This window comes from Oncorhynchus gorbuscha, linkage group LG02, assembly GCF_021184085.1.
Source record: "Oncorhynchus gorbuscha isolate QuinsamMale2020 ecotype Even-year linkage group LG02, OgorEven_v1.0, whole genome shotgun sequence".
Lineage (NCBI taxonomy): Eukaryota > Metazoa > Chordata > Actinopteri > Salmoniformes > Salmonidae > Oncorhynchus > Oncorhynchus gorbuscha.
Window position 1 is genome coordinate 41,451,708 of NC_060174.1, and position 26,441 is coordinate 41,478,148.

General features: G+C 41.9%; 1 protein-coding gene across 3 annotated transcripts; it reads right to left on the reverse strand.

Annotated features, from left to right (window-relative positions):
* Nucleotides 1-1,978: 1,978 nt before the first annotated feature.
* Nucleotides 1,979-20,596, reverse strand: LOC124002451 (guanine nucleotide-binding protein G(i) subunit alpha-1-like). 3 transcript variants are annotated; one of them, XM_046309845.1, is made up of 9 exons: nt 20,181-20,596; nt 7,279-7,321; nt 6,969-7,110; nt 6,328-6,485; nt 6,084-6,212; nt 4,806-4,935; nt 4,285-4,438; nt 2,594-2,785; nt 1,979-2,340 (listed from the first exon to the last, which is right to left on the reverse strand). In XM_046309845.1, exons 1-8 carry the CDS (start codon nt 20,296-20,298, stop codon nt 2,595-2,597), a joined length of 1,065 nt encoding a protein of 354 aa, XP_046165801.1. In that variant the 5' UTR covers nt 20,299-20,596; the 3' UTR covers nt 1,979-2,340; nt 2,594. The 3 variants fall into 3 exon arrangements, with proteins under 3 accessions (XP_046165801.1, XP_046165812.1, XP_046165820.1); XM_046309856.1 differs by lacking the exon at nt 20,181-20,596 and adding an exon at nt 19,217-19,290; XM_046309864.1 differs by lacking the exon at nt 20,181-20,596 and adding an exon at nt 18,311-18,331.
* Between the last annotated feature and the right edge of the window lie 5,845 nt (nt 20,597-26,441).

Here is a 26,441-nt window from a genome sequence, read left to right on the forward strand (position 1 = left end):
TATTAGCAAAATTATGGAAATTAGTTCACTAACGTCCCCATCCAATGGAAACCGAGGGGTGGGGGCAGATATGTAACCTGAAACCATATCGTCTTCGTCATCATAACAGTGCACTCCCACCCATCCACCTCCCTTTGTCTAGCTTTGCACTTTATATCTATGATCCTGTCTGCTACAATGCTGTAGTTGTCATCCTCTTTTCAAAGTTTCTTTAAAATGATGGTGTAGGAATGTTACCGCCCGCAACATCACCTCAACGATGTGACGTCAAATGACATTTTAAGTCGCCTTTTTGGTCACTTTTCCAGAAACCAGACAGAGAGGATGACAAGTAAAAGTAAGAAAGTCCCTTTGTACTTACAGTACAAGTCAAAAGTTGATACCTACTAATTCAAGGGTTTATTTTTACTATTTTCTACACTGTAGAATAATAGTGAAGACATCAAAACTACGAAATAACACATGGAATCATGTCATATCGAAAGTTAGAGATTCTTCAAAGCAGCCACCCTTTGCCTTGACAGCTTTGCACTCTTGGCATTCTCTCAACCAGCTTCTTGAGGTAGTCACCTGGAATGCATTTTAATTAACAGGTGTGCCTTGTTAGAAGTAGATTTGTGGAGTTTCTTTCCTTAACGCGCTGGAGCCAATCAGTTGTGGTGACTAGGGTTGGTATACAGAAGATAGTCCGACCAAGTCCACATTATGGCAAGAATAGCTCAAATAAGCAAAGAGAAACGACGGTTCAATTTTTACGGCATACATGGTCAGTCAATGCAGAAAATTAAGAACGTTGAATGTTTCTTCAAGTGCAGTCACAAAAACCATCAAGCACTATGATGAAACTGGCTCTCATGAGGACCGCAACAGGAAAGGAATGAGTTACCAGCCTCAGAAATTGCAGCCCAAATAAATGCTTCAGAGTTCAAGTAACAGACATCAACTGTTCTACTACTACTAAAAATGACACCAATAAGAGACTTGCTTGGTCCAAAAACATGAGCAATGGACATTAGACCGGTGGAGTTCAAATTTGAGATTTTTGCGTTCCAACCACCGTGTCTCCGTGAGATGCAAAGTTGGTGAACGGATGATCTCTGCATGCGTGGTTCCTACCATGAAGCATTGAGGCGGTGGTGTGAGGACTTTGCTGGTGACACTGCCGTGATTTATCATTCAGGGGACACTTAACCATCATGGCTCTCACAGCAATACACAATCCCCTCTAGTTTGCACTTAGTGGTACTATCATTAGTTTTTCAACAGGACAATGACCCAACACACCTAGGGAAAGGGATTTTTAACCAAGGCGAGTGATGTATCAGATAATCTGGCCTCCACAATCACCTGACCTCAACCCAAATGAGATGGTTTACAATGAGTTGGACCGCAGAGTGAATGAAAGCAGCCAACAAGTGCCCAGCATGTGGGAACTCCTTCAAGACCGTTGGAAAAGCATGCCAGGTGAACCAAGTTGAAAGAATGCCAAGAGTGTGCAAAGCTGTCAAGGCAAAGGGTAGATACTTCAAAGAAACAAACATTTTAAATAGATTGATTCACATTTAGCTACAACATGATTCCATATCTGTTATTTCATAGTTTTGATATCTTCACTATTATGCTACAATGTAGAATATAGTAAAAATAAAAAACCCATTGAATGAGTAGGTGTCAAAACTTCACTGATTCTGTATGTCCACACACATTCATGCACACTAAGTCACACAGCTGCACGCACTCACACAAGCAAACAGTGATGCAGCAAAGGCACTCACACAAGCAAACAGTGATGCAGCAAAGGCACTCACACACAGTCATGCGCACAGACACACAGCGCTCACAGTGTCAGTGTGAATTGGTCTATCAAGAGCAAGTTGGTCTTAAAATTGGTCTATTTCATTATTTCCATGGACACTAATTCTCAGAAACCATCAGTCACAGAAACAAAATATTGAGATGTTCTAATTGAATACCCCCCCAAAAAAACCATCTACCCCAAAAAACTAAACACTGGAACTAAGGCATGCAAAGGCACAAGTACCTAACAGAAAAATGTGTCCATACCTTCCCTAGAAGAAACAAATGAAAAGTCCCCCTCCATCCTTTAAATAACTTGACCGGTTAAAACAAAAACATCTTAAAAACAGTGAAAATCTCCAGCCATAGACAGTTGTACAAATATTTTACACAAACATTTTTCTACATGGCATTTTAAAAACTGAGTTTAAAGTTAAGAGGTTAAAAGTGAAGTTCTCTACAAAGTGTCCATGATCCAACCCCCTCCAGCCACAGACATCCCAAAGAAAATGGTCACTGAACACACGCTGGCCACCACACTGCCTGTATAGAAAGAGGGTAAAACAATGTTTAGAAAACGTCGCTGCTGTACTAGGTACCATGCCATAATGCCCATGCAATCGTTTCAGACCTACACAATGGCATCAGGCTAGGGGGACTGATTTGGAATTGAGTATCTGTCCAGGCCAGACTTTAGACAGTCTTAATACAACCCCTTTATTATTACAACATGTAATTGCCTTTCAAGATCATTGAGTCTCTAACATGTTATAAGATATATTAATGTTCAGACTACCCTAGAAGAGGCCACAGTCCTTCAGGTTGTTCTTGATGATGACATCGGTGACTGCGTCGAAGACAAACTGCACATTCTTGGTATCGGTGGCGCAAGTGAAGTGGGTGTAGATCTCCTTGGTGTCCTTCCTCTTGTTCAGGTCCTCAAACTGACACTGGATGTAGGCTGCTGCCTCCTCGTATGTGTTGGAGCCTTGGAAAGTCAGGGCAAGGACAAAGGGAGACAGAGAGATACCCATAAATTAGTTTAGTCTTTTACCGTCATCATTGTGAGTTCCTGAGATGTTAAAGGCCCTATGCAGCCATTATATCAATTTCAAATCATTTCTGGGTAACAATGAAGTACCTTACTGTAATAGATTTCCATAAAAATAAAATGTGCAAAAATAGCTTCTACAATTCTGCTCAGACTGTCTGAGTGGCCTGAGTGGAGAGAACTGAAAACTAGCCGTTATTGGTCTATTAAACAATTAAGCACATGGTGATATCACCATGGAAAGCTGTAACCTCCGCACACGCAAACCTGCTGATTAGAAGGTCCTGTGTCGTCTGTACACTGCTAAAAAAAAGGGAACACTAAAATAACACATCCTAGATCTGAATGAATGAAATATTCTTATTAAATACTTTTTTCTTTACATAGTTGAATGTGCCGACAACAAAATCACAAAAATTATCAATGGAAATCAAATTTATCAACCCATTGAGGTCTGGATTTGGAGTCACACTCAAAATTAAAGTGGAAAACCACACTACAGGCTGATCCAACTTTGATGTAATGTCCTTAAAACAAGTCAAAATGAGACTCTGTAGTGTGTGGTCTCCGCGTGCCTGTATGGCCTCCCTACAATGCCTGGGCATGCTCCTGGACAGTCTGTGGTGCAACGTGGAGTTGGTGGATGGAGCGAGGCATGATGTCCCAGATGTGCTCAACTGGATTCAGGTCTGGGGAACGGGCGGGCCAGTCCATAGCATCAATGCCTTCCTCTTGCAGGAACTGCTGACACACTCCAGCCACATGAGGTCTAGCATTGTCTTGCATTAGGAGGAACCCAGGGCCAACCGCACCAGCATATAGTCTCACAAGGGGTCTGAGGATCTCATCTCAGTACCTAATGGCAGTCAGGCTACCTCTGGCGAGCACATGGAGGGCTGTGCGGCCCCCCAAAGAAATGCCACCCCACACCATGACTGACCCACCGCCAAACCGGTCATGCTGGAGGATGTTGGGGGGTGTCTTGCTAATTGCCTGTAATTTCCACCTGTTGTCTATTCCATTTGCACAACAGCATGTGACATTTATTGTCAATCAGTGTTGCTTCCTAAGTGGACAGTTTTATTTCACAGAAGTGTGATTGACTTGGAGTTACATTGTGTTATTTAAGTGTTCCCTTTATTTTTTTTTAGCAGTGTATTTTCAACCAGCAACTATCAGGAAATAACACTGAACAAATGTTTTTACACTTTTGAAATGTTAGTTTCATCAGCTGTTTTACAGTATGATATAAAAACACTGGAAAACAGAATTGACTGCAGGTGTGGTGAGATCTGATAATCTTCACAACATGACTCCAATTAAGATGACCTGGAACTCGCTGTGCTGTGCTCAACCTGAGCAAGGCTTAGCACCGTTCACTAAAATGTGGGATTGAAGATGATTTGTAGAGTAGCTGATATATAAAAATAACTTACCTGCGTACTCCGGGTAACAGATAGTGAGAGGACTCTTTTGGATCTTCTCCTCAAACAGATCCTTCTTGTTGAGGAAGAGGATGATGGAGGTGTCTGTGAACCACTTGTTGTTGCAGATTGAGTCAAATAGCTTCATGCTCTCATGCATCCGGTTCTGAGGGACAGAAAGACCACACAATGCTTTTAGTTACCCACAAACATGTGTATCACACCATGCAAGTTTGTTATTTGAAATAAAAATGTTTTTTTAAAGGCATATAAAAACAGATATTTCACAACTGTTGCTATGGTTCTGATGATGTAGTTCAGTCTTCCTGACGCAATAGGGTCAGAAAATGTGAAACTCGATCTGTGGATAAATGAACACTTTTTTCATATGAGAAAGAATGAAAGATACCTGAGGGATTGCAGTAAATGAGATGAGAAAGATTACCGAAGCGTGAGTGAGAGTGTATAAGGATTACAGAGGGAGAGTGTGGGAGAGCAATATCAATGACTGATGCGCAAGGGATGAGTCTCACCATCTCCTCATCCTCAGCCAGCACAAGGTCGTAGTCACTGAGCGCCACACAGAAGATTATGGCGGTGACTCCCTCAAAGCAGTGTATCCACTTCTTCCTCTCGGACCTCTGACCCCCCACATCAAACATTCTGGGGAGAAAATACACATACGGACTTGTTAGTATACATGAGCAAACACGCACACAAAACTTTCAAAAAGTATTTTCAAACATCTCCACATTAAACGTTTTGCATTCTCTCACAAACCATCACACTCCTCATGAACACTACAGCTGGCAAACTTTAGCCCTGAACTGAACCCTTGTAGACGAGAGGGTGTCATCAGCTGGCTTAAGGCATCCGCATGCATCCCAACCAAAACAGTTCGGAAGAGTTTGTGAAAATACAAGATTTGACGTTTGTTAGTTTTGGAAGTCGGTAAGGTTTTTAGGGGGCTGTTCGAGCACAGATTTTTAAAAGTTTTTTTTTTTTTATAGGCCAGTTTAAGTCGGGAGCCGAAGTCTACGCCCCTTTATCTGATTGGTCAACTGTAAGGGTTCTTCAATAAGGTCTTAGTTGTCATTCAACGAGACGACTCGTTTTCATGGACATTTCCTCCATTGAGAAATACTACACCAAACATCTTCGATGTAAAATTGCACGACTAAGATCTCCTTGGCAAAAAGTTTTAAATTAATGACAGATTTCAGAGTTCTTAGATTCATTCCGACTTTGAGGAAGTGTATACTGGCTACAGGGTCTCAAAATGGACAGAGTACTATTGTTGTTTTGTTCTAGTTTTTCCAAGCGAAGGTCTTTTAAGGGAGTATGTGAGCACATTCGTTCGGTTCGCTTTGCCGCCGGCCGAATTAAAGCATGCCGACGCCTTTTGGCCTGTTGAGAAACCCCTTTATGGCGTATCTCCATGCAGGATTTACCTCAGTGTTTTACCCACAAGGCTCAGACTTTTCTGTTTACATCTACGTGGGCCGGCACACGTGCCTCACTGGACCATGGCGCTGACATACCTGTTCTCACATGGGGCCAAAGCCAAGCCACTGGTCTTTCACATAATGGCTAACTGAACTTTAACACCTTCTCACAAAGTAGAGGTTTTGATGCTGCTCTTCACAAGTCTTTACTGTCACAATTTTCCTTGTATAACACAAGGGTGTACACACTAGTGTAACATTGGTGTTTGTCAAAAATGAGCACTTGTGGGTACAGCTGTTAAATGAGGTGGTTTCAGACACTATTAAGATGCACCCTTAGAGTGGGTACACTGGGGACTGTCTCACTTGAAGTGGAGGTCTTTGAAGGTGAAATGAGTCTCCACGATGCCGGTGGTCTTCACCCTGGTCCTCAGCACGTCTTGCTGGGTGGGCACGTACGCTCCGTGGGCTATCCTGTCCAGGTCATTCAGATAACTGGGAGAGAATGATGGATAGGAAGGTCAGTGTTAGCAGTTTGTTGAATGTGCAGTTGTATGGAGGAGGTTAATGTACTTTCTGAAGCAGGACTGTGTGTGTGTGTTTTACTCACTAGGCAGCGGAGTCATTGAGCTGGTACTCTCGCGAGCGGCCGAAGCAGGCCTGGACCCCACCGTCCTTCCAGAGGCGCTGGATGACTCCGGCCAGCTCACCGGTCATGAAGCCCTCCTCTGCCGATCCCGCCAGCACAAACAGCTGACGAGCATCATCCTGGTAAGGGACATGAAACAACTAAAGGTTAGGAGGCAGAAGCAGTAAGGTAGGGTTTATTCAGACATTCTCCCTATTGTTTTAAACCTAAGATTCCATACAGACCTTCTAGTAACCTGGCTAGGTGAAGGTGAGCTATATTGTTTACTTCTACCCATTAACTTCTTCCATCTATGAAATAGCACAAATTTGTATCTTTTTGTGGTCAGGGCTAGAGGTTGAGCTGGGAATTACTTTTCTTCACCTATCCATTGAAAAACTACCATCAACCCTCCCCATGCCTCTTATAGCCAAACCCTATCCCCTGCCATTTGACCCCATAGACTAACCATCACCACTCCTGAACTCCCCGGCACAGATCTAGGATCAGCTTGCCCTCAAACCTCATCTTAACTATAAGGAATAAAAAAATATATATTTTTAAAAAGCAAAAAACTGCTCTTGAATCATTATGTAGATCTCCCAGTGTCCTACTCCACTCACCGCTCTGGCTGCTTCAGCGAAGTCTATCTTGAGGCGCCCCATGGCTCTGATGATGGCGATGATGGACTGGATGGTGTTGCTGTACACCACTGCCTTGTACTGCTTACACTCCTCCTCTGAATAGCCCGCCTCATGGATGATCCTGGGAGGGAGAGAGCGAGGGAAAGTAGCAAGACGTGGCAGAGTAGGACAACAGGAGAAAGAAAGCATGAATAAACAACTAGGCCTATTGCTTGTTATTCAAATGTGTTATGGAACAACATTGATACATCTAAAGTGAACATTTCTATTTAGATAACGAGGAACTTACTTCATCTGTTTGACAATGGTACTCTTCCCTGACTCCCCAGCACCTGAGAGAGACAGGGACAGAGGGAAAGAGAAGAAAGGAGGCCAATTAATGAGTGATAGACTTAACATTCTCCATTCATTCATGGCCGTTTTGACTTGAGCTATTGGGTTAGATCCTAACTTGAGATCCACACATGTAATCCTAACTCACACTTTGCACAAGGCCCTATGAGACTAACCTGTCCAGGGACTGAGTAGCTCATAGGTATTCAGCGTTGGGAAACGAAGTGTCTGATCTGCCCTAAAGGGAGTTCGTTAGGCTCTAGTTTAATAGGATTAATTAACTGCATCTTCTTACCAATGAGCTTATAGCTCTGGCATGCTGAAGACTTAGCATCCAACATTATACTCTGACTTTAACTGGTTGTGTACACCATCCACAGCATCACATCCACTTCGCAACGACTGATATGAGTAGGAATGTCACGATAATAGAAAATGTGTTTTACAACGATACCAGGCCAAGTATCATGATACTGAGTATTATAGCAATACCTCAGTGAGGAGAGAAAATAAATAAAGCGCACTTCCACTCAAAACTACACATTGAACTGAACTTCACACTGTTCAGTGTACAATAGAATACTACATAGAAAGGCTGATTTGCTAATATTTGCAAAGGCCTACCTGTGATTTGGCTGGAGGAATGAGAGGAAGGAATATACATCAGTGGAGGCTGCTTAAGGGAGGACGGGTCATAATAAATGGCAAACACATCGAAACCACGTTTGACACTATTCCACTCCGGCCATTACCGCGAGCACGTACTCCCCAATTGAGGTGCCACAAACCTCCTGTGATGTACACGTATAAATTATCTGCATGTCATTGTGTCAGTAAGGAGAAAACACTGCATGAAACCGTCACTCTTCAGATAACAGACACACACCATCTCCCTCACTCTCATACACACCTGTCGCTCACAAACACGCATTGCTCCCCTTTTAAATATTACACACCAGAAAGAAATTGATATAGTTTAGACCTGTATGAATTACCTTTTGAAGCACTACTCACGGGTAGCAGAACATTTTCCTTTTTTCCTGTGCCAAATCAAAATTTGCCTAAACTTATTGTCAAGTTAACAGGTTGTTAGCTAGCTAGTTAACATAGCTGAACATTTGTTATCAAAACAATCATCTGTGACCCGGGATTCATTTAAAACAGCCCGCAACATGGTTTGTGAATTTCTATAAAATGAGCAGAAAGCAAGCAAGCACCGTTTAGGCTAGAGACAAGCAGTTGTCTTTGCTGTAAAGTTACAAGCATGCCTGTGGCAAAGCTCTGCTCCATTTTCACTCTTAACACTCAGAGGCTGCTTGACAGTGAATTTGCAAAGTCTACTCAGACTGATCTATGCTGAGGGAGGCATTTTCATCCTGGGGCTTGAAAGAGTAGCGCAAAGTATGTATGACTACCGACAGAACACCGTCAAAGCATTGGAGCTGAACAAATGGACAAGACTAGCGTATTTCAGACCGGCTACACATCACTAGCGGTAAAGTCTCAACGTCCAAAACACCAAGCGAGGTAGAAAAATAACTTAAAATACATAACTATTGTATCCCTTATCTCTGCTTAAAAGCTATAGCTGACTACCCTGTCAGATCCTTCTTATACGTTAAGCCGAATATATACAGCTATGCAAATCTATAATTTGTAAGAGTGTGCAATATACAAACATGGCATTGCTTTTATTTATAATTGATACATTAGCCTATGGTTTCAATAATAGCCTACTCAATAATTGTTTGTTTTCTAAAGCAATATAGCGCTCGCACAATCACTACAGCTGTATGCAAATCTATAGAGGAATTAAATTTGTAATCAAGTCCAGTGTCCATGCCGTAAATTGTTGTAATTACCAGCAGCATGCCACTGCTGGCTTGCTTCTGAAGCTAAGCAGGGTTGGTTCTGGTCAGTTCCAGGATGGGAGACCAGATGCTGCTGGAAGTGGTGTTGGAGGGCCAGTGGAGGCACTCTTTCCTCTGGTCTAAAAAAAATACCCCAATGCCCCAGGGCAGTGATTGGGGACACTGGGGTGCAGTCTTTCGGATGGGACGTTAAACGGGTGTCCTGACTCTGAGGTCATTAAAGATCCAATGGCACTTATCGTAAGAGTTGGGGTGTTAAACCCGGTGTCCTGGCTAAATTCCCAATCTGGCCCTCAAACCATCACGATCACCTAATAATCCCCAGTTTACAATTGGCTCATTCATCCCCCTCTCCCCTGTAACTATTCCCCAGGTCGTTGCTGCAAATGAGAACGTGTTCAGTCAACTTACCTAGTAAAATAACAGATAAATAAATAATTACATCAGATGCAATGTTATTTCTATTGAATGATTGTGATTCATACGTAATTATTTCTCACCACTTTATTTTTCAGAGAGGAGCGTTCAAAACTAACCTTGGGTTTCCCAGGACACAGAAGTGAGCAAGTGGTCAGCACATTTTCCGAGGTGGAAGAGGCAGAAGGCCCTGACAAGTGCACAGTATAAACTGAGCCTGCCCCTCCACAAGCACATCACAGAATCCCGACTGCAGACGGAAAGAGTCCTGGAGCAGGAAAAGGCCATCACACAAGTCCACGGCAGCACTTAAGCCTCTCCAGCTTTTCACAGATGCCCTGTCAGGAGAGACATACGTGTGTCTTACCTGAAGCCGGTTCTCCATTTTGCTTAAGACGAGGTTCTGAAATCAAATGAGGGCGAAGCCAAACTGACCCGAGAGGTTAAGATGAGGATCCTCAATTACTTGAATGACATATACACCGACCCTGAAACAGATTAGCTGCTCATCATGGCTACCTTTCCGGATCCAAGGTTCATGACCACCGAGAAGCTGGTGGAGGTGAACTGCCTCCGAGACAGAAGCCTTCCTGGTAGGGAACACAGCTGTGGGAGACTTCACTCTTGAAGAGGACCAGACAGAGAAAGAAGCTGCCACTGCTCCACAATCAGCAAATAAGTCGATTGTAGAGTATTGGAAGCTTCTTACATTAGGCATCCCTGCCACAAGTTCACCCTCAGAGGGCATTTAGCACTGGGGGCAGTGTGGTCACAAACCACAGGGCAACTTTGAAGCCAGAAACTGTCAATAGGCTGGTGTTCCTGGCACAGAACTTGTGAAGAGGTAGTGAATTGTTACATGGTGAACTGAGAAACATACAGACTAGAGGTCGACCGATTATGATTTTTCAAAGCCGATACCGATTCAATCGGCTGATTTAAAAAAAGAACAATTAAAATGTTTTGTATTTGTAATAATGACAATTACAACAATACTGAATGAACACTTATTTTAACTTAATATAATACATTAATAAAATATATTTAGCTTCAAGTAAATAATGAAACATGTTCAATTTGGTTTACATAATGCAAAAACAAAGTGTTGGAGAAGAAAGTAAAAGTGCAATATATGCCATGTAAGAAAGCTAACGTTAACGTTCCTAGCTCAGAACATGAGAACATATGAAAGCTGGTGGTTCTTTTTAACAGGAGTCTTCAATATTCCCAGTTATGAAGTTTTAAATTGTAGTTATTATAGGAATTATAGGACCATTTCCCTCTAGATCATTTGTATTTAATTAACCGTTGACTATTGGATGTTCTTAGTCACTTTAGTATTGCCAGTGTAACAGTATAGCATCCATCCCTCTCCTCGCTCCTCCCTGGGCTCGAACCAGCAACACAACGACAACAGCCACCACATCGAAACAGCATTACCCATGCAGAACAAGGGAAACAACCACCCCAAGGCTCAGAGCGAGTAGCGTGCGCTAACTAGCCAGCCATTTCACTTCAGTTGTTGATAGGCTTGATTGAAGTCATAAACAGCGCAATGCTTGACATACAACGAAGAGCTGCTGGCAAAACGCACGAGAGTGCTGTTTGAATGAATGTTTACTCGCCTGCTTCTGCCTACCACCGCTCAGTCAGATACTTGTATGCGCAGTCAGATTATATGCAATGCAGAACACGCTAGATAATATCTAGTAATATCAACCATGTGTAGTTAACTAGTGATTATGATTGATTGTTTTTTATGAGATAAGTTTAATGCTCGCTAGCAACTTACCTTGGCTTACTGCATTTACGTAACAGGCAGTCTCCTTGTGGAGTGCAACGAGAGAGAGGCAGGTCGTTATTGCGTAGGACTAGTTAACTATAAGACTGCAAGATTGGATCCCCGAGCTGACAAGGTAAAAATCTGTTGTTCTACCCCTGAATTTAAAAAATAAATATTGTTATTGTGCGGACAGTGGAAAATAGTGATTTGAATTTTACTTCATATCGTCCACCCCTAAACCAAATGCAGGCAAAAATGTCAACAAAAAAATGGTTAAGTTTGACATTATGGGGTACTGTGTAGATTAGACTAATAGATTTTGAATTCAGGCTGTAACAACAAAAGCGTGGAATAAGCCAGTGTATGAATACTTTATGAAGGCACGTCAATGGAACTGTAGCCTACTGTTCAGAGGTGTTAAAGGGGAACTGAAATCTAGACCATTTCTTGCAGTAAAGTGATACACCAAAATCTAAGCTTAATCGTTACTCAGGAACACGAATGAAGAAATGTGATTTCTTTCAGCATCTTGAGTGAATGTGCAGTTACGATAAACTTGCTTATAAAGACGGATACTATTTCAAACCACAAAATATGCATCCAAGCTAAACTGAAATCTTAGCAAAATATGTTGGGTTGTTTTCACAACCTTCTATTAACTTACAAACCGGTCAAACTGACGTAATTTGGAAATTTTACATTGAAAATAGTTTAAAGTTCTTGCATTCTCTCCCTGGTCCCTAAACACCTTTGAGCCGCAAAAGTGCACAAGGCAGTGGTGCCATTCTAAAATGTTTAAACAAAGAGTGATGAAAAAGATCACAACATATAGCTAAAAAAAATTGATAAACTATGAATAATTTACATTACAAGTGCAGCAATGTGATATTATGGGAGAACACCATTCTAAAACACGCACCTGATGCGAGCGTTTTTAATTTATGCGACAGGGATGGATATACAGCCTAATTGTAGAAATTAAGAGGGAATATCTCAAATGTAACAAGGATTGTGCCTTACTGCCTTTGGATAGTAGAATAAATGCTGGTTTTAATGGCATATCAGAAAATCTTTGCTTGTTATCTATGGTCAGATTTTGGCTGTAGGCTATTAAAATCAAATCGTATGCATCAACATGCAAGGAATACAACTGGTGTAGGCCTAACAGTGAAATGCTTACTTACAAGCCCTTAACCTTACGGCTTGGGGGAGGGGGGGGGGGGGGGGTTAGAAGCCTCTTGGGCCTAGACTTGGCGCTCCGGCACCGTTTGCCATGCAGTAGCCGAGAAAGTCTATGACTAGGGTGGCTGGAGTCATTGAACATTATTAGGGCCTTCCTCTGACACCGCCTGGTAGAGGTCCTGGATGGCAGGCAGCTTGACCCCAGTGATGTACTGGGCCGTACACACTGCCCCCTGTAGTGCCTTGCGGTCAGAGGCCGAGAAGTTGCCATACTAGGCAGTGATACAACCATGCTCTCGATGGTGCAGCTGTAGAACTTTGAGGATCTGAGGACCCATGCCAAATACTTCCAGTCTCCTGAGGGAGAACAGGTTTAGTCGTGCCCTCTTCACAACTGTCTCGGTGTGCTTGAACCATGTTAGTTTGTTGGTGATGTGGACGCCAAGGAACATGAAGCTCTCAACCTACTCCACTACAGGCCTGTCGATGTTAATGGGGGCGTGCTCAGTCCTCCTTTTCCTGTAGTCCACAATCTACTTTGTCTTAATCACGTTTAGGGAGAGGTTTTTGTCCTTGCACCACAAAGTCAGGTCTCTGACCTCCTCCCTATAGGCTGTCTCATCGTTGTTGGTAATCAGGCCTACCACTGTTGTGTCATCAGCAAACTTGATGTTGGAGTCGTGCTGTCATGAGTGAGCAGAGTACAGGAGGGGACTGAGCATGCACCCTTAGTGTGCCCAGTTCCCTCCTGTACACTTATGACTGCACAGCCAGGCACGACTCCAAAACCATCATTAAGTTTTCCGATGACACAACAGTGGTGTTTAGGATCAGCATGGAGGATGCGTTGTTGCCTATCCTTACCACCTGGGGACGGCCCGTCAGGAAGTCCAGAATCCAGTTGCTGAGGGAGGTGTTTAGTCCCAGGGTCCTTAGCTTAGTGATTAGCTTTGAGGGCACTGGTGTTGAATGCTGAGCTGTAGTCAATGAATATCATTCTCACATAGGTGTTCCTTTTGTCCAGGTGGGAAATGGCAGTGTGGAGTGCAATAGAGATGGCATCATCTGTGGATCTGTTTGGGCGGTATGCAAATTTGAGTGGGTCTAGGGGTTCTGGGATAATGGTGTTGATGTGCGCAGTGACCAGCCTTTCAAAAGCACTTCATGGCTACAGACATGAGTGCTACGGGTCAGTAGTCATTTAGGCAGGTTACCGTTGTGTTCTTGGGCACAGGGACTATGGTGGTCTGCTTGAAACATGTTGGTATTGCAGACTCCGACAGGGAGAGGTTGAAAGTGTCAGCATAGACACTTGCCAGTTCTTCAGCGCATGCTCAAAGTTAACGTCCTGGTAATCCATTAGGCCCTGCGGCCTAGTGAATGTTGGCCTGTTTAAACGTCTTACTAACATCAGCTGTGGAGAGCGTGATCACAGTCTTCCGGAACAGCTGATGCGCTCATGCATGTGTCAGTGCTACTTGCCTCGAAGCGAGCATAGAAGTTATTTAGCTCATCTGGTAGGCTCATGTCACTGGGCAGTTCTCGGCTGTGCTTCCAATTGTAGTCTATAATAGTTAGGATGTTGAGTATATCCTTCCCGTCCGACTTATTCAAATAAAAAAAATGTCCAATTCGGGGTGAGAAATCGCTGTTTTGATGTCCAGAAGCTCTTTTCGGTCATAAGAGAAGGTAGCAGCAACATCATCTACACAAAGTTAAACAATGCGGGGGGGGGGGAAACTAACAAAATAGCACTTTGGTTAATTAAGAGCCAATAAAAACAGCAGCCATCCTCTCCGGCGCCAAGGTAAGATAGGCTATGTAAAACGTCCAGGTTTCAAACGATGATATGGCTGGCTAGGCATCGCAAATTTAAATATTTTGGTTATGGAAATGTATAATATCATTCCAATGTTGAGCAAATAGGCCTATTAGTATACACATTTTACTCTCCCAGTCTGTCTGCGGGCCCGCCGGTCCAGAGCTGAGGTTTCGTGTGCATTTGCATAGTATGTAGGCTATGGATAGCTCCTATGATATTCTAGAGAATATGGTTGCATCTCCCTGACCTGAACCAAATGCACAATAGAATGTACAAAGTATTTCTGCCTTGTGCTACAACACTGCCTGGCTGGGGGCTGTGCGTGCACACATGAAGAGCAGAGAGTCAGATGTATTTTTAAAAGCGCTGCACACAGGCATAAAAGTTTAATTTACTTGAAATGTAAGTCTACTGAAGTGAGACGTTGTCTTTGTGTTCCTTGGCCATTTTTTTTAAACAACCTAGCTTGTGAACAAAACAATGTTAGATTTTCAAAATGCGAGGGAAGAGAAGCAACGTGGATACTAGTCACTCAATCGCTCAGGAACAAACATGACTTGAGTCGCATTACCACGGTAACCTCCCACCCGTAAAGTGGAAGGTGAACATTTGTCTCAACTGATATTTTGGTTAAAAGGCTAGGATCACAGAAATCGTTTTCAAAACCTTACAATGCATGCTAATCCATGTGTAATTTCAGCTAAATATATTCTAGTTGCTAAAAAATGTGGCTACTAGATGTGTGATATACACACACATTTTTTTTTTATCTACCTGCCAGTGGCTGGTGTACCAAAAAGTGATTTTAGACCCTGGCTGCTAGCAAGTGGTGGCTCTCAACAAGGTCAAGGCGAGGGTGAAGCAGAGAAAGTGAAAGCTGGGGAACACACGCATACGTTCTTTATTTTATATTTGAGCTATTTTGTTTAAAAATGGGGCATGTGGTGGTCGAATGTAACATCTCTAACTTAAGTTTATTCAGTAACCAGTTTACAATAACATTGTTCTGAGATATTGTATACATATTCAATTAATCAATGATAATTATTAAATGTAATGGTTATTTTTCTGTTTTCATTAAGATGCAAAAAAGTTTATAAACAAGTTTAAGCAATATAGACTGTTTTAGAAATACACCAATTACTTTACAACCACTGCAAAGAACCTAGACCCATTATAATTATATATATACATATATATTTATATCTGTCACTGTTCACGTTCACTTTGGGACAGTTGAAATTCATAGATTGGGGATAATTAATTTATTTCAATTGACTGATTTCCTTATATGAACTGTAACTCAGTAAAATGGTTGCATTTATATTTTTGTTCGGTATAGTATAATCTTGAAAACAAGGTGTGCCTATATGGAAAAATAAACTAACATTTCAACCAATCAATTAGTCGAAAGAACAGACGACTTTCGGTCGACCAAGATAGCCCTACAGAACACACATTGCGTTATGCCCCAGGTGTGAGATCTGATACTGCAACTAACACGACCTGGACTGGAACATGCCTGGGATGCAGAGCACCTAATGGTTGGGGAAAGCTGTTTTGTGCCAAAGACCCTACTGGCTCATAGGGGTAGGCAGGTAAGTTCGATTCATCCCATACTCTTAGAGCCATGTAAGTTTGGGTCATCGTGCCTCGTCGTAGAGCCACTGCCCAGGTAACATTTGGTTAATCCCCAAGTCTTTGAAATCGGGTGAGTTTGGTTAACCGTGCTAGGTCTTCCAGAAGCAGTCAGGTGAGAGTGCTTCATTATGCCCCAGTTGCATTTGTTTAGCCCACAGTTTCCCTCACAGCTGGTAATGTGAACCAGCCTGTGCATGTTGCCAAGCAACCGCCCGTTGTAGAGAATCAAGAAAACCAACAGGGTGAGGAAAGTGACAAGCTACTCAGTTAACATCTTGGCCATCCAAGTTTAGGCTAAAATTACAAGATTAGAGAAGAAAGAAGTCCATGTTATCATCCAAATGATCTATTATGAAGTTTCCAACAGTGACTTTGGGTTGCACTTCTTGCAAATGTACTGTAGCTTGTTGGTGAGCGTGAGTAATCATTGTATGTTACATTGACAAAATGTAGCAAAAACCATCCCAAGACCAGTATCATAAACATGACACTATCCATCTTCCTTGGAATATGCCTTAATTGTGCACAAGGGCACACACTTCTTCTAGACTGCCTGAGCTGCCAATGGACATTTTCTGGGAAGCCAGGTTGGGGCTGCAGAGTATTTGCATGTAAACACACAGACAGCACGCATGGACTTCAGGTTTTACTTTCAAACACTCAGGGGAAGAAAAAAGAAAAAATTCTAATGAAAATGAGAAATTCAGAGCTTGAGTTCAGTCCCTATGGACAAAACCAACAGCGATACAATTGCAAAACACATCTAATATTTCAGTAGTATACACAAAACAAGTCTATTTGGGAAGCAAATGAAGAAACTATAAAGCCTGTGAACTTCACACCACAAATAACTTGGGTAGTTTACTGACAACAAAAAGTATTCTTATGCTGTGGGAATCATTTATAGCAAAAAGGAGAGTAGAAGAATCTGTGTCCATTTCCAGCGAGATTGTTATAGATTCATATTTTAGCTAGTGTGATATGTCATATGGCTGCTACTAGATTCTAATGTTCACTACAGTTGTACCAAATACAGTATATTGTTGCCCTTGCACTTTTGCTCTCAAATAAGTTTGGAAATTAAAAATGGGGTTTTCAACTAACGTAAACTCGTACATCGCCTAGGTCCGTACAATTGCCCTGATTTTAGCACCCCAAAAATGTAATACTTCCAGATCAACTGTAATGTCAATACCATTGTAAAGCACTATTTCTCCCCTTTCCAACAGAATAAATTACATGACCTAAACGCTGCCCTTTTCTGCATAATTCAAGCAGGCAATGAGCTCCGTCGGGTCTTTTTAAAAATGGCGGATGGGGAAGCGAAACTAATGCATGAGAAGGAGAGCTGTCGTGTGGGATTTTTTTCCCCCACTTAATCACTCGATCTGTCCAACTTATCGTCTCTAAAATGTAAATAAAACACTATAAAGAGTTTATATAATGTGTCATTACATACCTATTTGAAGGTTTGTGTCGAATTTGAGTCTGGTTTTTCAGGCGGTGCTAAAGTGATCTTAGAATTAAACGGCAACTTTGAGAATGATGATAGCATTCAATGACGACGCAAAAAATGACTAGGTATCCCACCCTTACCCCGTCACTGTCCATTTCTAGTTTCTAAATGATGAGTTGTGCTACACCTGGTGGAGAGATTGTAAGACAGAAATAATTGCTTTATGCGTGCTGTACGTTCCAACATGACATGTCCCAATGTTTTAATTTTAATTTTACCTTTATTTAACCAGGCAAGTCAGTTAAGAACACATTCTTATTTTCAATGACGGCCTGGGCACAGTGGGTTAACTGCCTGTTCAGGGGCAGAACGACAGATTCGTACCTTGTCAGCGTGGGGGTTTGAACTCACAACCTTGCGGTTGCTAGTCCAACGCTCTAACCACTAGCTACCCTGTGTTTTTTTCCCCCAACTTTTCTCCAATACTATAGAGTCATGTCCATGTCGATCAACGCTTGAATAGAAACCTAGTTCACACCCCCGATTTTGAAGTCAACAGTCCCATTAGTTCTCTTTGTAGCCTTGTTTGAATGTTCAGGTTGCGCACATTTGTACAGAATGGGGTGAGTTTACGTTATGGTTGAATATTGAATACTTTGTTTTACAAAATGTCCCATCCCAAGAATATATAAAATATTATCCCGGCATATAAATGTCTGGATTTGATTAGAGCTTCGATCGGCATGAAAAGTAATGCCTGATGCTACCAGAGCCCCACGTTAAAGAAATGTTATGAGCCCTATATTAAAAACTCACCAGGCCCCAGGACTAAGGCTGTGAAAGTCTTGGAATTTGAGGTTAGGCCAGGTCAATGTACACAGTCACCAACGCTGCTGTGTCATTCTCTGTGGCAATATGAGGCTCAACGTGGTTAGAGGAGTCGGTAATGAAAGAAATCATATACTAGTGGAAAAACAATATGCTTATGAAAATATTAGTTTATAGTTCTAAAAAAGTACATGCAACTTCATGTATTCCACCGCAAACTGTCAACACAGGATAAATATATCGTTTCTGGTAATAATAAAACATGTTTTGTTTAGATACTTTTCCTCAAAGTTTATGGCAAGTCAAGCTAGCGTATACTGCAGAGCAACTAGTTAGCTAAAAGCTAGGCTGAAGATACCATTGTAGCTAGCGACCTCTATCTAATAACTATAACCAAAAACAAACGTCATTACCATCATAAACAATGGCATCTTCAACCTAGACTAGCTTTAGCTAGCTGCACTACAGTGCAGGATAGCTTGACTTCCTATGGAGTTAGAGAAACAAGTTGAGGAAAAACAAGTTGTCACCTGAAACAATACATTTATCCTGTTTTGAATGAAATGGCAAGGCTCGCCATCTTGCGTTACAAACACGCCACTCTCGGTAGCGAGGCAAGACTGAAGATGTATGGCGTAATGAAATACATCACCAGTCGACGTAAACCCAGGCATTACAGCCAATACGCGTCCAAAACAACTTGGGAGTTCGGAAATGGCCGACTTTAGAATTGTGTCCAAGACAACTGGGAACGGAAAAAAACATGGAGGAGGGGGATCGTTTAACCCCGGTCATCCGACTCGGAATTCCAAGTTGGAAACTTCGGCCTGTAAGATCACGGACGATTAGACCTCGATTTCCCCACTCCTAGTTCTCTTGAAAGTATGAAAGTACCATTAATGCGTAGTTGGTTGCTTTCCTGCCCTCCCGCGTCACTCTATACAAAGATCTCCGCTAAACATGGAATAACATGGTTTATCCGTGTCTGTGGCCGCGGAGTACTAGTTGACTACCAATATCATATTGCCGATGTCTGCAACTGATACAAACAAGCGACGTATGAAGAGACGCTTCAAATGAAAAGCGAACGGACTACATTAAAATATAAAATAAGCATGTTTAAATACATTTCATGTTCAATCGAGTTATTTGCTTATTTTAGGCTACTGTCTAATTTGTCTCAATATGCCCATTTCATGATGTGTAGCCTAACATGTGCACAATGTTCCAAATCGGTAACTTATCAAATGTATTGGGTAAACTCTACGAGATGTTCCGTCGTCAGTAGCGTGAAATATTTATAATATTAAGGAAATATTTGAATTGAGAAAGATGATCTGAGAGCAGCGCTCCCTTTAATCTCGCTATCAGTAAAGACATGATCCAACAAAGCACTTAACGACCGATTTCTCTGCGTGGTGCTTTGAGAAACGCAATGACAGTACGGCCGTTGTAGGAAATATGCAGTTAAAAACACTCGAAATAATAAATTCCATCGCTATAGGGAAACGGGGCCCTGATTGAGACTACAGTTAGATGGTCGTGACACCGGAGAGAGATTAGCTAGCCAGTTAAAAGCTAACTAAGGATGGGGTACTTGGCTAGCTGCATGGCCAGTAGTTCGCTATCCAACAAGGGCTAGCTAAGTAGCTTGTTAGCGAGCTATTGACTAGGCTAACGTTAACTATCTAGCAATTTGGATTTGTTCCATTTCATTCAGCAAAGTTGTCAATGTTAACACTGTCAAACTATTGCACACCAACTGTATAAGACTGTTCGATATACAGTTAAGCAATATAAGCTAGCTCAGGTTAGCCAGCAAGCTAACTTTTCATTCAAACATTCGTCTTGGTCTCACCGAGAAGAAGCAGCTTGACTTCCCGTGCTGCCTTTTCCCCGTCGTCCCGTAAATTCCTGTCGATGATTTTACTGCGCTCCTGCGCCGCCTTATCACCCGTGCTCAGAGTACACCCCATCTTCAAGCAGATTCCCCAAAAGGTGTAAAAGTTAAAAAGATAAAATGTTCAACATGCACAAGCTAAAAGGAGGGCGCCTCCCTCGAGTCGGAGATTCAAACACAACCCTTGCCTCGCACCCAGGCTAGCCAAACAAATTGTTTCTCAGCAGCACTATTACTTCACTTGAAAACTACTTTTCGTTGCTGTTTCTATATCTGTTATCTGCCGATGTATACGTAATCTGATGTTTTGGCAGCGTTCACAATTTTCACGTTTCTTTACGCTGTTGAAAGGTTTGTTTCCTGTTCTTCAAATACCCAATGTATGCGCATGCGTGATAGCGCGCAGCACTTTTTAATACACGCATCAAATTATATTTTCTGTCTGGCACCAAACTGATAATATTGCTGCTCTCTTGAGGTGATGCCCTGAACCCATTAAGACGAAGGCAACATTTTGTACCTGTGAGTTTATAACATACATGACAGGTTCAAAAAGCAGTTGGGTGCATTATATGCAATATCATATCTATCTCTGTTTCATCTTTACATAAATGCAGAAGTCAAGAAAGTAGCCCACCTACCCAATAGTGCAGTGCCAGGATTCAGAGCCTGGGCCAGAGATATGAGTATATAGCCAACAAACAGGGTAGATATCTGGATAAAGGTCTATTTATTGCACCATAATAGTCATTGTATTCCATCAATGTTAAATCCTAATTTTGACAATGCAAATAATTCACACTATTGTTCAATTATGTGATGATATGCTTTATAACGCCATTGCTGGGGGTTGAATGTGTAGGGCCTATGGAGTGGATCCAGAGAGGCTAGCCAGTGTAATCTAAAATGGATTATGGAGAGTTAACGGAGACTAATGGAGATTAGGCATTGAGTTAATAAATGGCTTTGCCTGGCTGTTTGTTTGTTGGCTGCGGTGGGTGGCTTGTGCTCAGTATAGATGCTCAGCCATTTAGATGATGACACTTTGTAATGTTTTTATGGATCCTAGGCACGGCCTCATTAGGCAGGATTAGGCGGTCGCCTATGGTGGCAGATTGACGAAGGTAGCATTTTCTGAGCTAAACTGACCAAGACGCATCTCCAACGTCAACACATAAAACCTCACATAGTACTGCCCAAAAACAATGACAATTTCTCTCAACCAGTGCCATGTGGGTTTTTAAGGTGAGCGCTGATGCCGCCCTTTGATAAGCAGTGACCACTTTGTCAAAGGCAGGGGCGCTAAATATGTTTGCTTGTCCATTCCCAGCGCGCCTCTCCATGGTGCTGTTGGAGAGACGCATCTCTGAAGTGCTCCACCAATGTTCTGTCAAGAAAATTATCTAACATAAATCATGTAGCGGATACAGGATAGGGTCAGTTGCGATTTTAGCATGTACATCTTGGTGGGGCATGCATCCCCCCAAAAATGTGAGATGAATGCCAGCAAAGCTACTACACAACACAACACGAAACAATACATTAATTGCACTATAACGGTGACAAACAGTGCCCACAAACTGTTAGGGCTTACATAAAACTGTTGCAACAGCAGAGTCCAGACAGCATTCTCAACACCTTACCACTGCTACACCTGGCTATGAGAGGAGCCTTGTCTGGCAGTGAAACAGTTAATTCAGCCAAATTTACTGCCTTTAAAAAAGCATATGGCTGACTTGCTTAAACAAATGTGTTTTCTATCGACAACTGAGATGTACAAACTATAGCATAAGGGGACGACAAGTGGATAAGAGGCAATCTGTGTTTTCGATTAAGACACGAATGAGCAAGCCAGGATGGACAAAGTCATTATAACTATTTGTTCAGCACTTTTGAAATGTACAGTGACAGAATTCAGAACCTGGGCTGTTCTTACAGTGTTCTCCCTGTACACCAAGTCAGAACTGTAGGATAAATAAAGGGGTGATATAAGCCGACAATGAAAGCTCTTACAATATTCAATGATTACATTTCTCAAAAACAGGTTATAGGCTACATGTGCACCACCAAGTCAGAACAGTAGGCAAAATTAAGAGGTGCAAATAGACCAAATTATTAGGGTGAGGCATTAGGGCTACTAACAGCTTACTACACAACATACACTAGTATTACTTATTTAGCTAGAGTATACATATCTCCCTGGCATATTACATAATTTATGCAGCAGCATACAGTACATTTTTGGACTCACCTTGTTGTACTGTGCTCACTTGAACAGGAAGGTGGTGTGGCGGTCCTTCGTGGGCAAATATGGTCATCAAACTTTATCATCAAAGTCTGACATTCTCTGGATTCATGGTGCTTTCAAGACAACTGGAAACTTGAAAAAAAAGGTTGAATCATGATGACGTCAGTGATCTTCAGGTCGTAGCTCTAGAAAGAGGCCTGAGTTCCCGATTTACAATTCTGAGTTGGAGTTGGAATATTTTCATGAGTTCCCAGTTGTCCTCAACTCACTGAAGTCAGATTTTGCAGTTCCAAGTCAACAGTTGTTTTGAGCGCGGCACAAATCATGCTTCATTGACAGCATGGCCAATGTTGAATGTTTCTAATTTTAAACAAAGAAAAGAGACCTTTAATCGTAGACTTGGGACCACACAGCCACTCCACTGAACAGCAGGATAATGATAGCTTTGCAATGCTTGCAGTTAGCCACTGATTCGTTCCAAACCCCTCATTGTTGAATTTGCGATTTCCAGCTTGTTGTGTAATGTTTATGCAGTGGTGTAAAGTACTTAAGTAAAAATACTTTAAAGTACTACTTAAGCAGTTTTTGGGGGGTATCTGTACTTTACTTTACTATTTATATTTTTGGCAACTTTTACATTTACTACATTCCTAAAGAAAATAATGTACTTTTTACTCCATACATATTCCCTGACACCCAAAAGTACTCTTTTAATTTTGACAGGAAAATGGTCAGTTTCACACTAATCAAGAGAACGTCCCTGGTCATCTCTACTGCCTTTGAACTGGCGGAATCACTAAACACAAATGCTTCTTTTGTAAACTCTTTCTGAGTTTTGGAGTGAGCCCCTGGCTATCTGTCAATAAAGAAAATAGAAAATCAAATTGTGCCATCTGGTTTGCTTATTATAAGGAAGTTGAAATGATTTATAGTTTTACTTTTGATACTTAACTATATTTAAAACCAAATACTTTCAGACTTATACTCAAGTAGTATTTTACTGGTGACTTTCACTATTACTTGAGTCATTTTCTATTAAGTTATCTTTACTTTTTCCACTACTGTGTTTATGTCCAATGGCAGATGAGCACCTATATGTTTTATCTATAATATCTTTTCATTATTTCTTTTCATATGACAAAGATTAAAAAGGATGTGCCAGTAGATTGTCGACTTGATTCATGATGATGACTGCAAGCTAAGATTTTGAAAGTATGATGTTGACAGTTCAATCAAAGCTATTGTAGCTACAATGTGATTTGACATAATTGTATTTGTTGCCAATGGCAACTCCCATTGTGCTTGAATTTTCGAGCTCTACCCTAAGACTTGGCGGTGACATAGTGTCCCCATGAGTGACATAACATGAAAAAGAATAAACAATACCACACAAAGACTTGGGGGAAACAGAGGGTTAAATACACAACACATAATGAGTGAAATGAGAACCAGGTGTGTGGGAAAACAAGACAAGACAAATGGAAAACAAAAAAATGGATCGGCGATTGCTAGAAGACCGGCGACGTTGACCACCGAGCACCGCCCGAACAAGGAGAGGCATCAACTTCGGCAGAAGTCGTGACACAGGTATTAATGCCAAAATAACAAGAAAACAGGCAAGTGCCCCAAAAAGTTGAAAGTTGAAAATAAATCATTTATAGACGTCAATGTTTGGTTCCAGATTTGGTGAGATCCAGACCGGCCTTGATTTCAATGTCCATGGACATAGATCTTTAGTCCGGTAAGGACCAAATCTGAACCAATCACAAACGTCAACGTACTGTAGAAGAATGGTACCGGAGGGGATGGCTGACATTTTACCAAACCAATTGTGCTATTTCGTGTGTTTTTTCACATTGTTTGTAACTTATTTAGTATATATAGTGGATTTGGAAAGTATTCAGACCCATTGATTTGTTCCACATTTTGTTAGGTTACAGCCTTATTCTAAAATGGAATAAATAAAATAATTTCCTCATCAATTACACATAATACCCCAACATAAAAAAGGAAAAACAGGTTTTTAGAAATGTTTGCAAATGTATTTAAAATAAATAAAATAAATACCTTATTTACGTAAGTAAGTCCACCTGTGGTAAATTCAATTTATTTGACATGACTTGGAAAGGCACACCTGTCTATATAAGGTCCCACAGTTGACAGTGCATATCAGAGCAAAAACCAATCCATTATGTCAAAGGAATTGTCCTTAGCGCCCGAGACAGGATCTTGGGAAGGGTACCAAACATTTCTGCAGCATTGAAAGTCCGAAAGAACACAGTGGCCTCCATCATTCTTAAATGGTAGAAGTTTGGAACCACCAAGACTCTTCCTAGAGCTGGCTGCCCGTCCAAACTGAACAATCGGGGGAGTAGGGCCTTGGTCACTGAGGTGACCAAGAACCCGATGGTTACTCTGACAGAGCTCCAGAGTTCCTTTGTGGAGATGGGAGAACCTTCCAGAAGGACAACTTTCTCCAGCACCCCACCAATCAGGCCTTTATGGTAGAGTGGTCAGACGGAAGCCACTCCTCAGTAAAAGACACGACAGCCCGCTTGGAGTTTGCGAAAAGGCACCTATAGGACTCTCAAACCATGAGAAACAAGATGATCTGGTCTAATGAAACCAAGATTGAACTCCTTGGCCTGAATGCCAAGCATCCCGCCTGGAGGAAACCTGGCACCCTCCCTACGGTGAAGCATGGTGGTGGCAGCATGATGCTGTGGGGATGTTTTTCAGTGGCTGGGACTGGGAGACTAGTCAGGATCGAGGCAAAGATGAACGGAGCAAAGTACAGAGAGATCCTTGATAAAAACCTGCTCCAGAGTGCTCAGGACCTCAGACTGGGGCGAAGGTTCACCTTCCAATAGGACAACGACCCTAAGCACACAGCCAAGACAATGCAGGAGTGGCTTCAGGACATGTCTCTGAATGTCCTTGAGCAACCCAGCCAGAGTCCGGACTTGAATCCGATCAAACATCTCTGGATAGACCCAAAAATAGCCTTGCAGTGACGCTCCCCATCCAACCTGACAGAGCTTGAGAGGATCTGCAGAGAAGAATGGGAGAAACTCCACAAATACAGGTGTGCCAAGCTTATAGCATCATACCCAATAAAACTCAAGGCTGTAATCGCTGCCAAAGGTGCTTCAACAAAGTACTGAGTAAAGGGTCTGAATAAAAATGTGCAATAGTTTCTACAAACCTGTTTTTGCTTTGTCATTATGGGATATTGTGTGTAGATTGATGAGGGAAAAAACTATTGAATCCATTTTAGAATAAGGCAGAAACTTAACAGAATGTGGAAAAAGTCAAGAGGTCTGTATACTTTTCAAATGCACTGTAACGTTGATGCTATCATCTCTTATGACCAAAAAGAGCTTCTGGATATTAGAACAGCAATTACTCACCTTGAACTGGACAGAGATTATTTTATTAATGAGTCAAACGTGAAGGATATAATGTTGCTCCCAGACAAGGCCCAAATCCCTGTCATTCGCATGAAGAAAATAAGGAAATACATGGAGCGGAGATCAGGGTGCCTTGTGAGAATTCGTCGGTGAGTGGGTAACCCGCCTCTACCATCTGTTCTATTAGCCAACGTGCAATCACTGGAGAATAAACTGGATGAGCTCCATTTGAGACTATCCTATCAACGGGACATTAAAAACTGTAACATCTTATGTTTCATCGAGTCGTGACTGAATGACGACATGGACAATATACTGTTGGCTGGGTTTTCGTGCATCGGCAGAACAGAACAGCCACGTCTGGTAAGATGAGGAGTGGGGGTGTGTGTGTTATGCAGGTGAATGAGGACCCAAAAGCGACTTAACGAAAACAGAGTCTTTATTCCAGTCTTAGACAAAAGCGATAATCCTGGATATTATCTAGGTGAAAGCAAAAACAGGAAAACTGAAATCCACTCGTCAGTAGAGAGGAATGACTGGAGACGCGACCACAGACTGCAG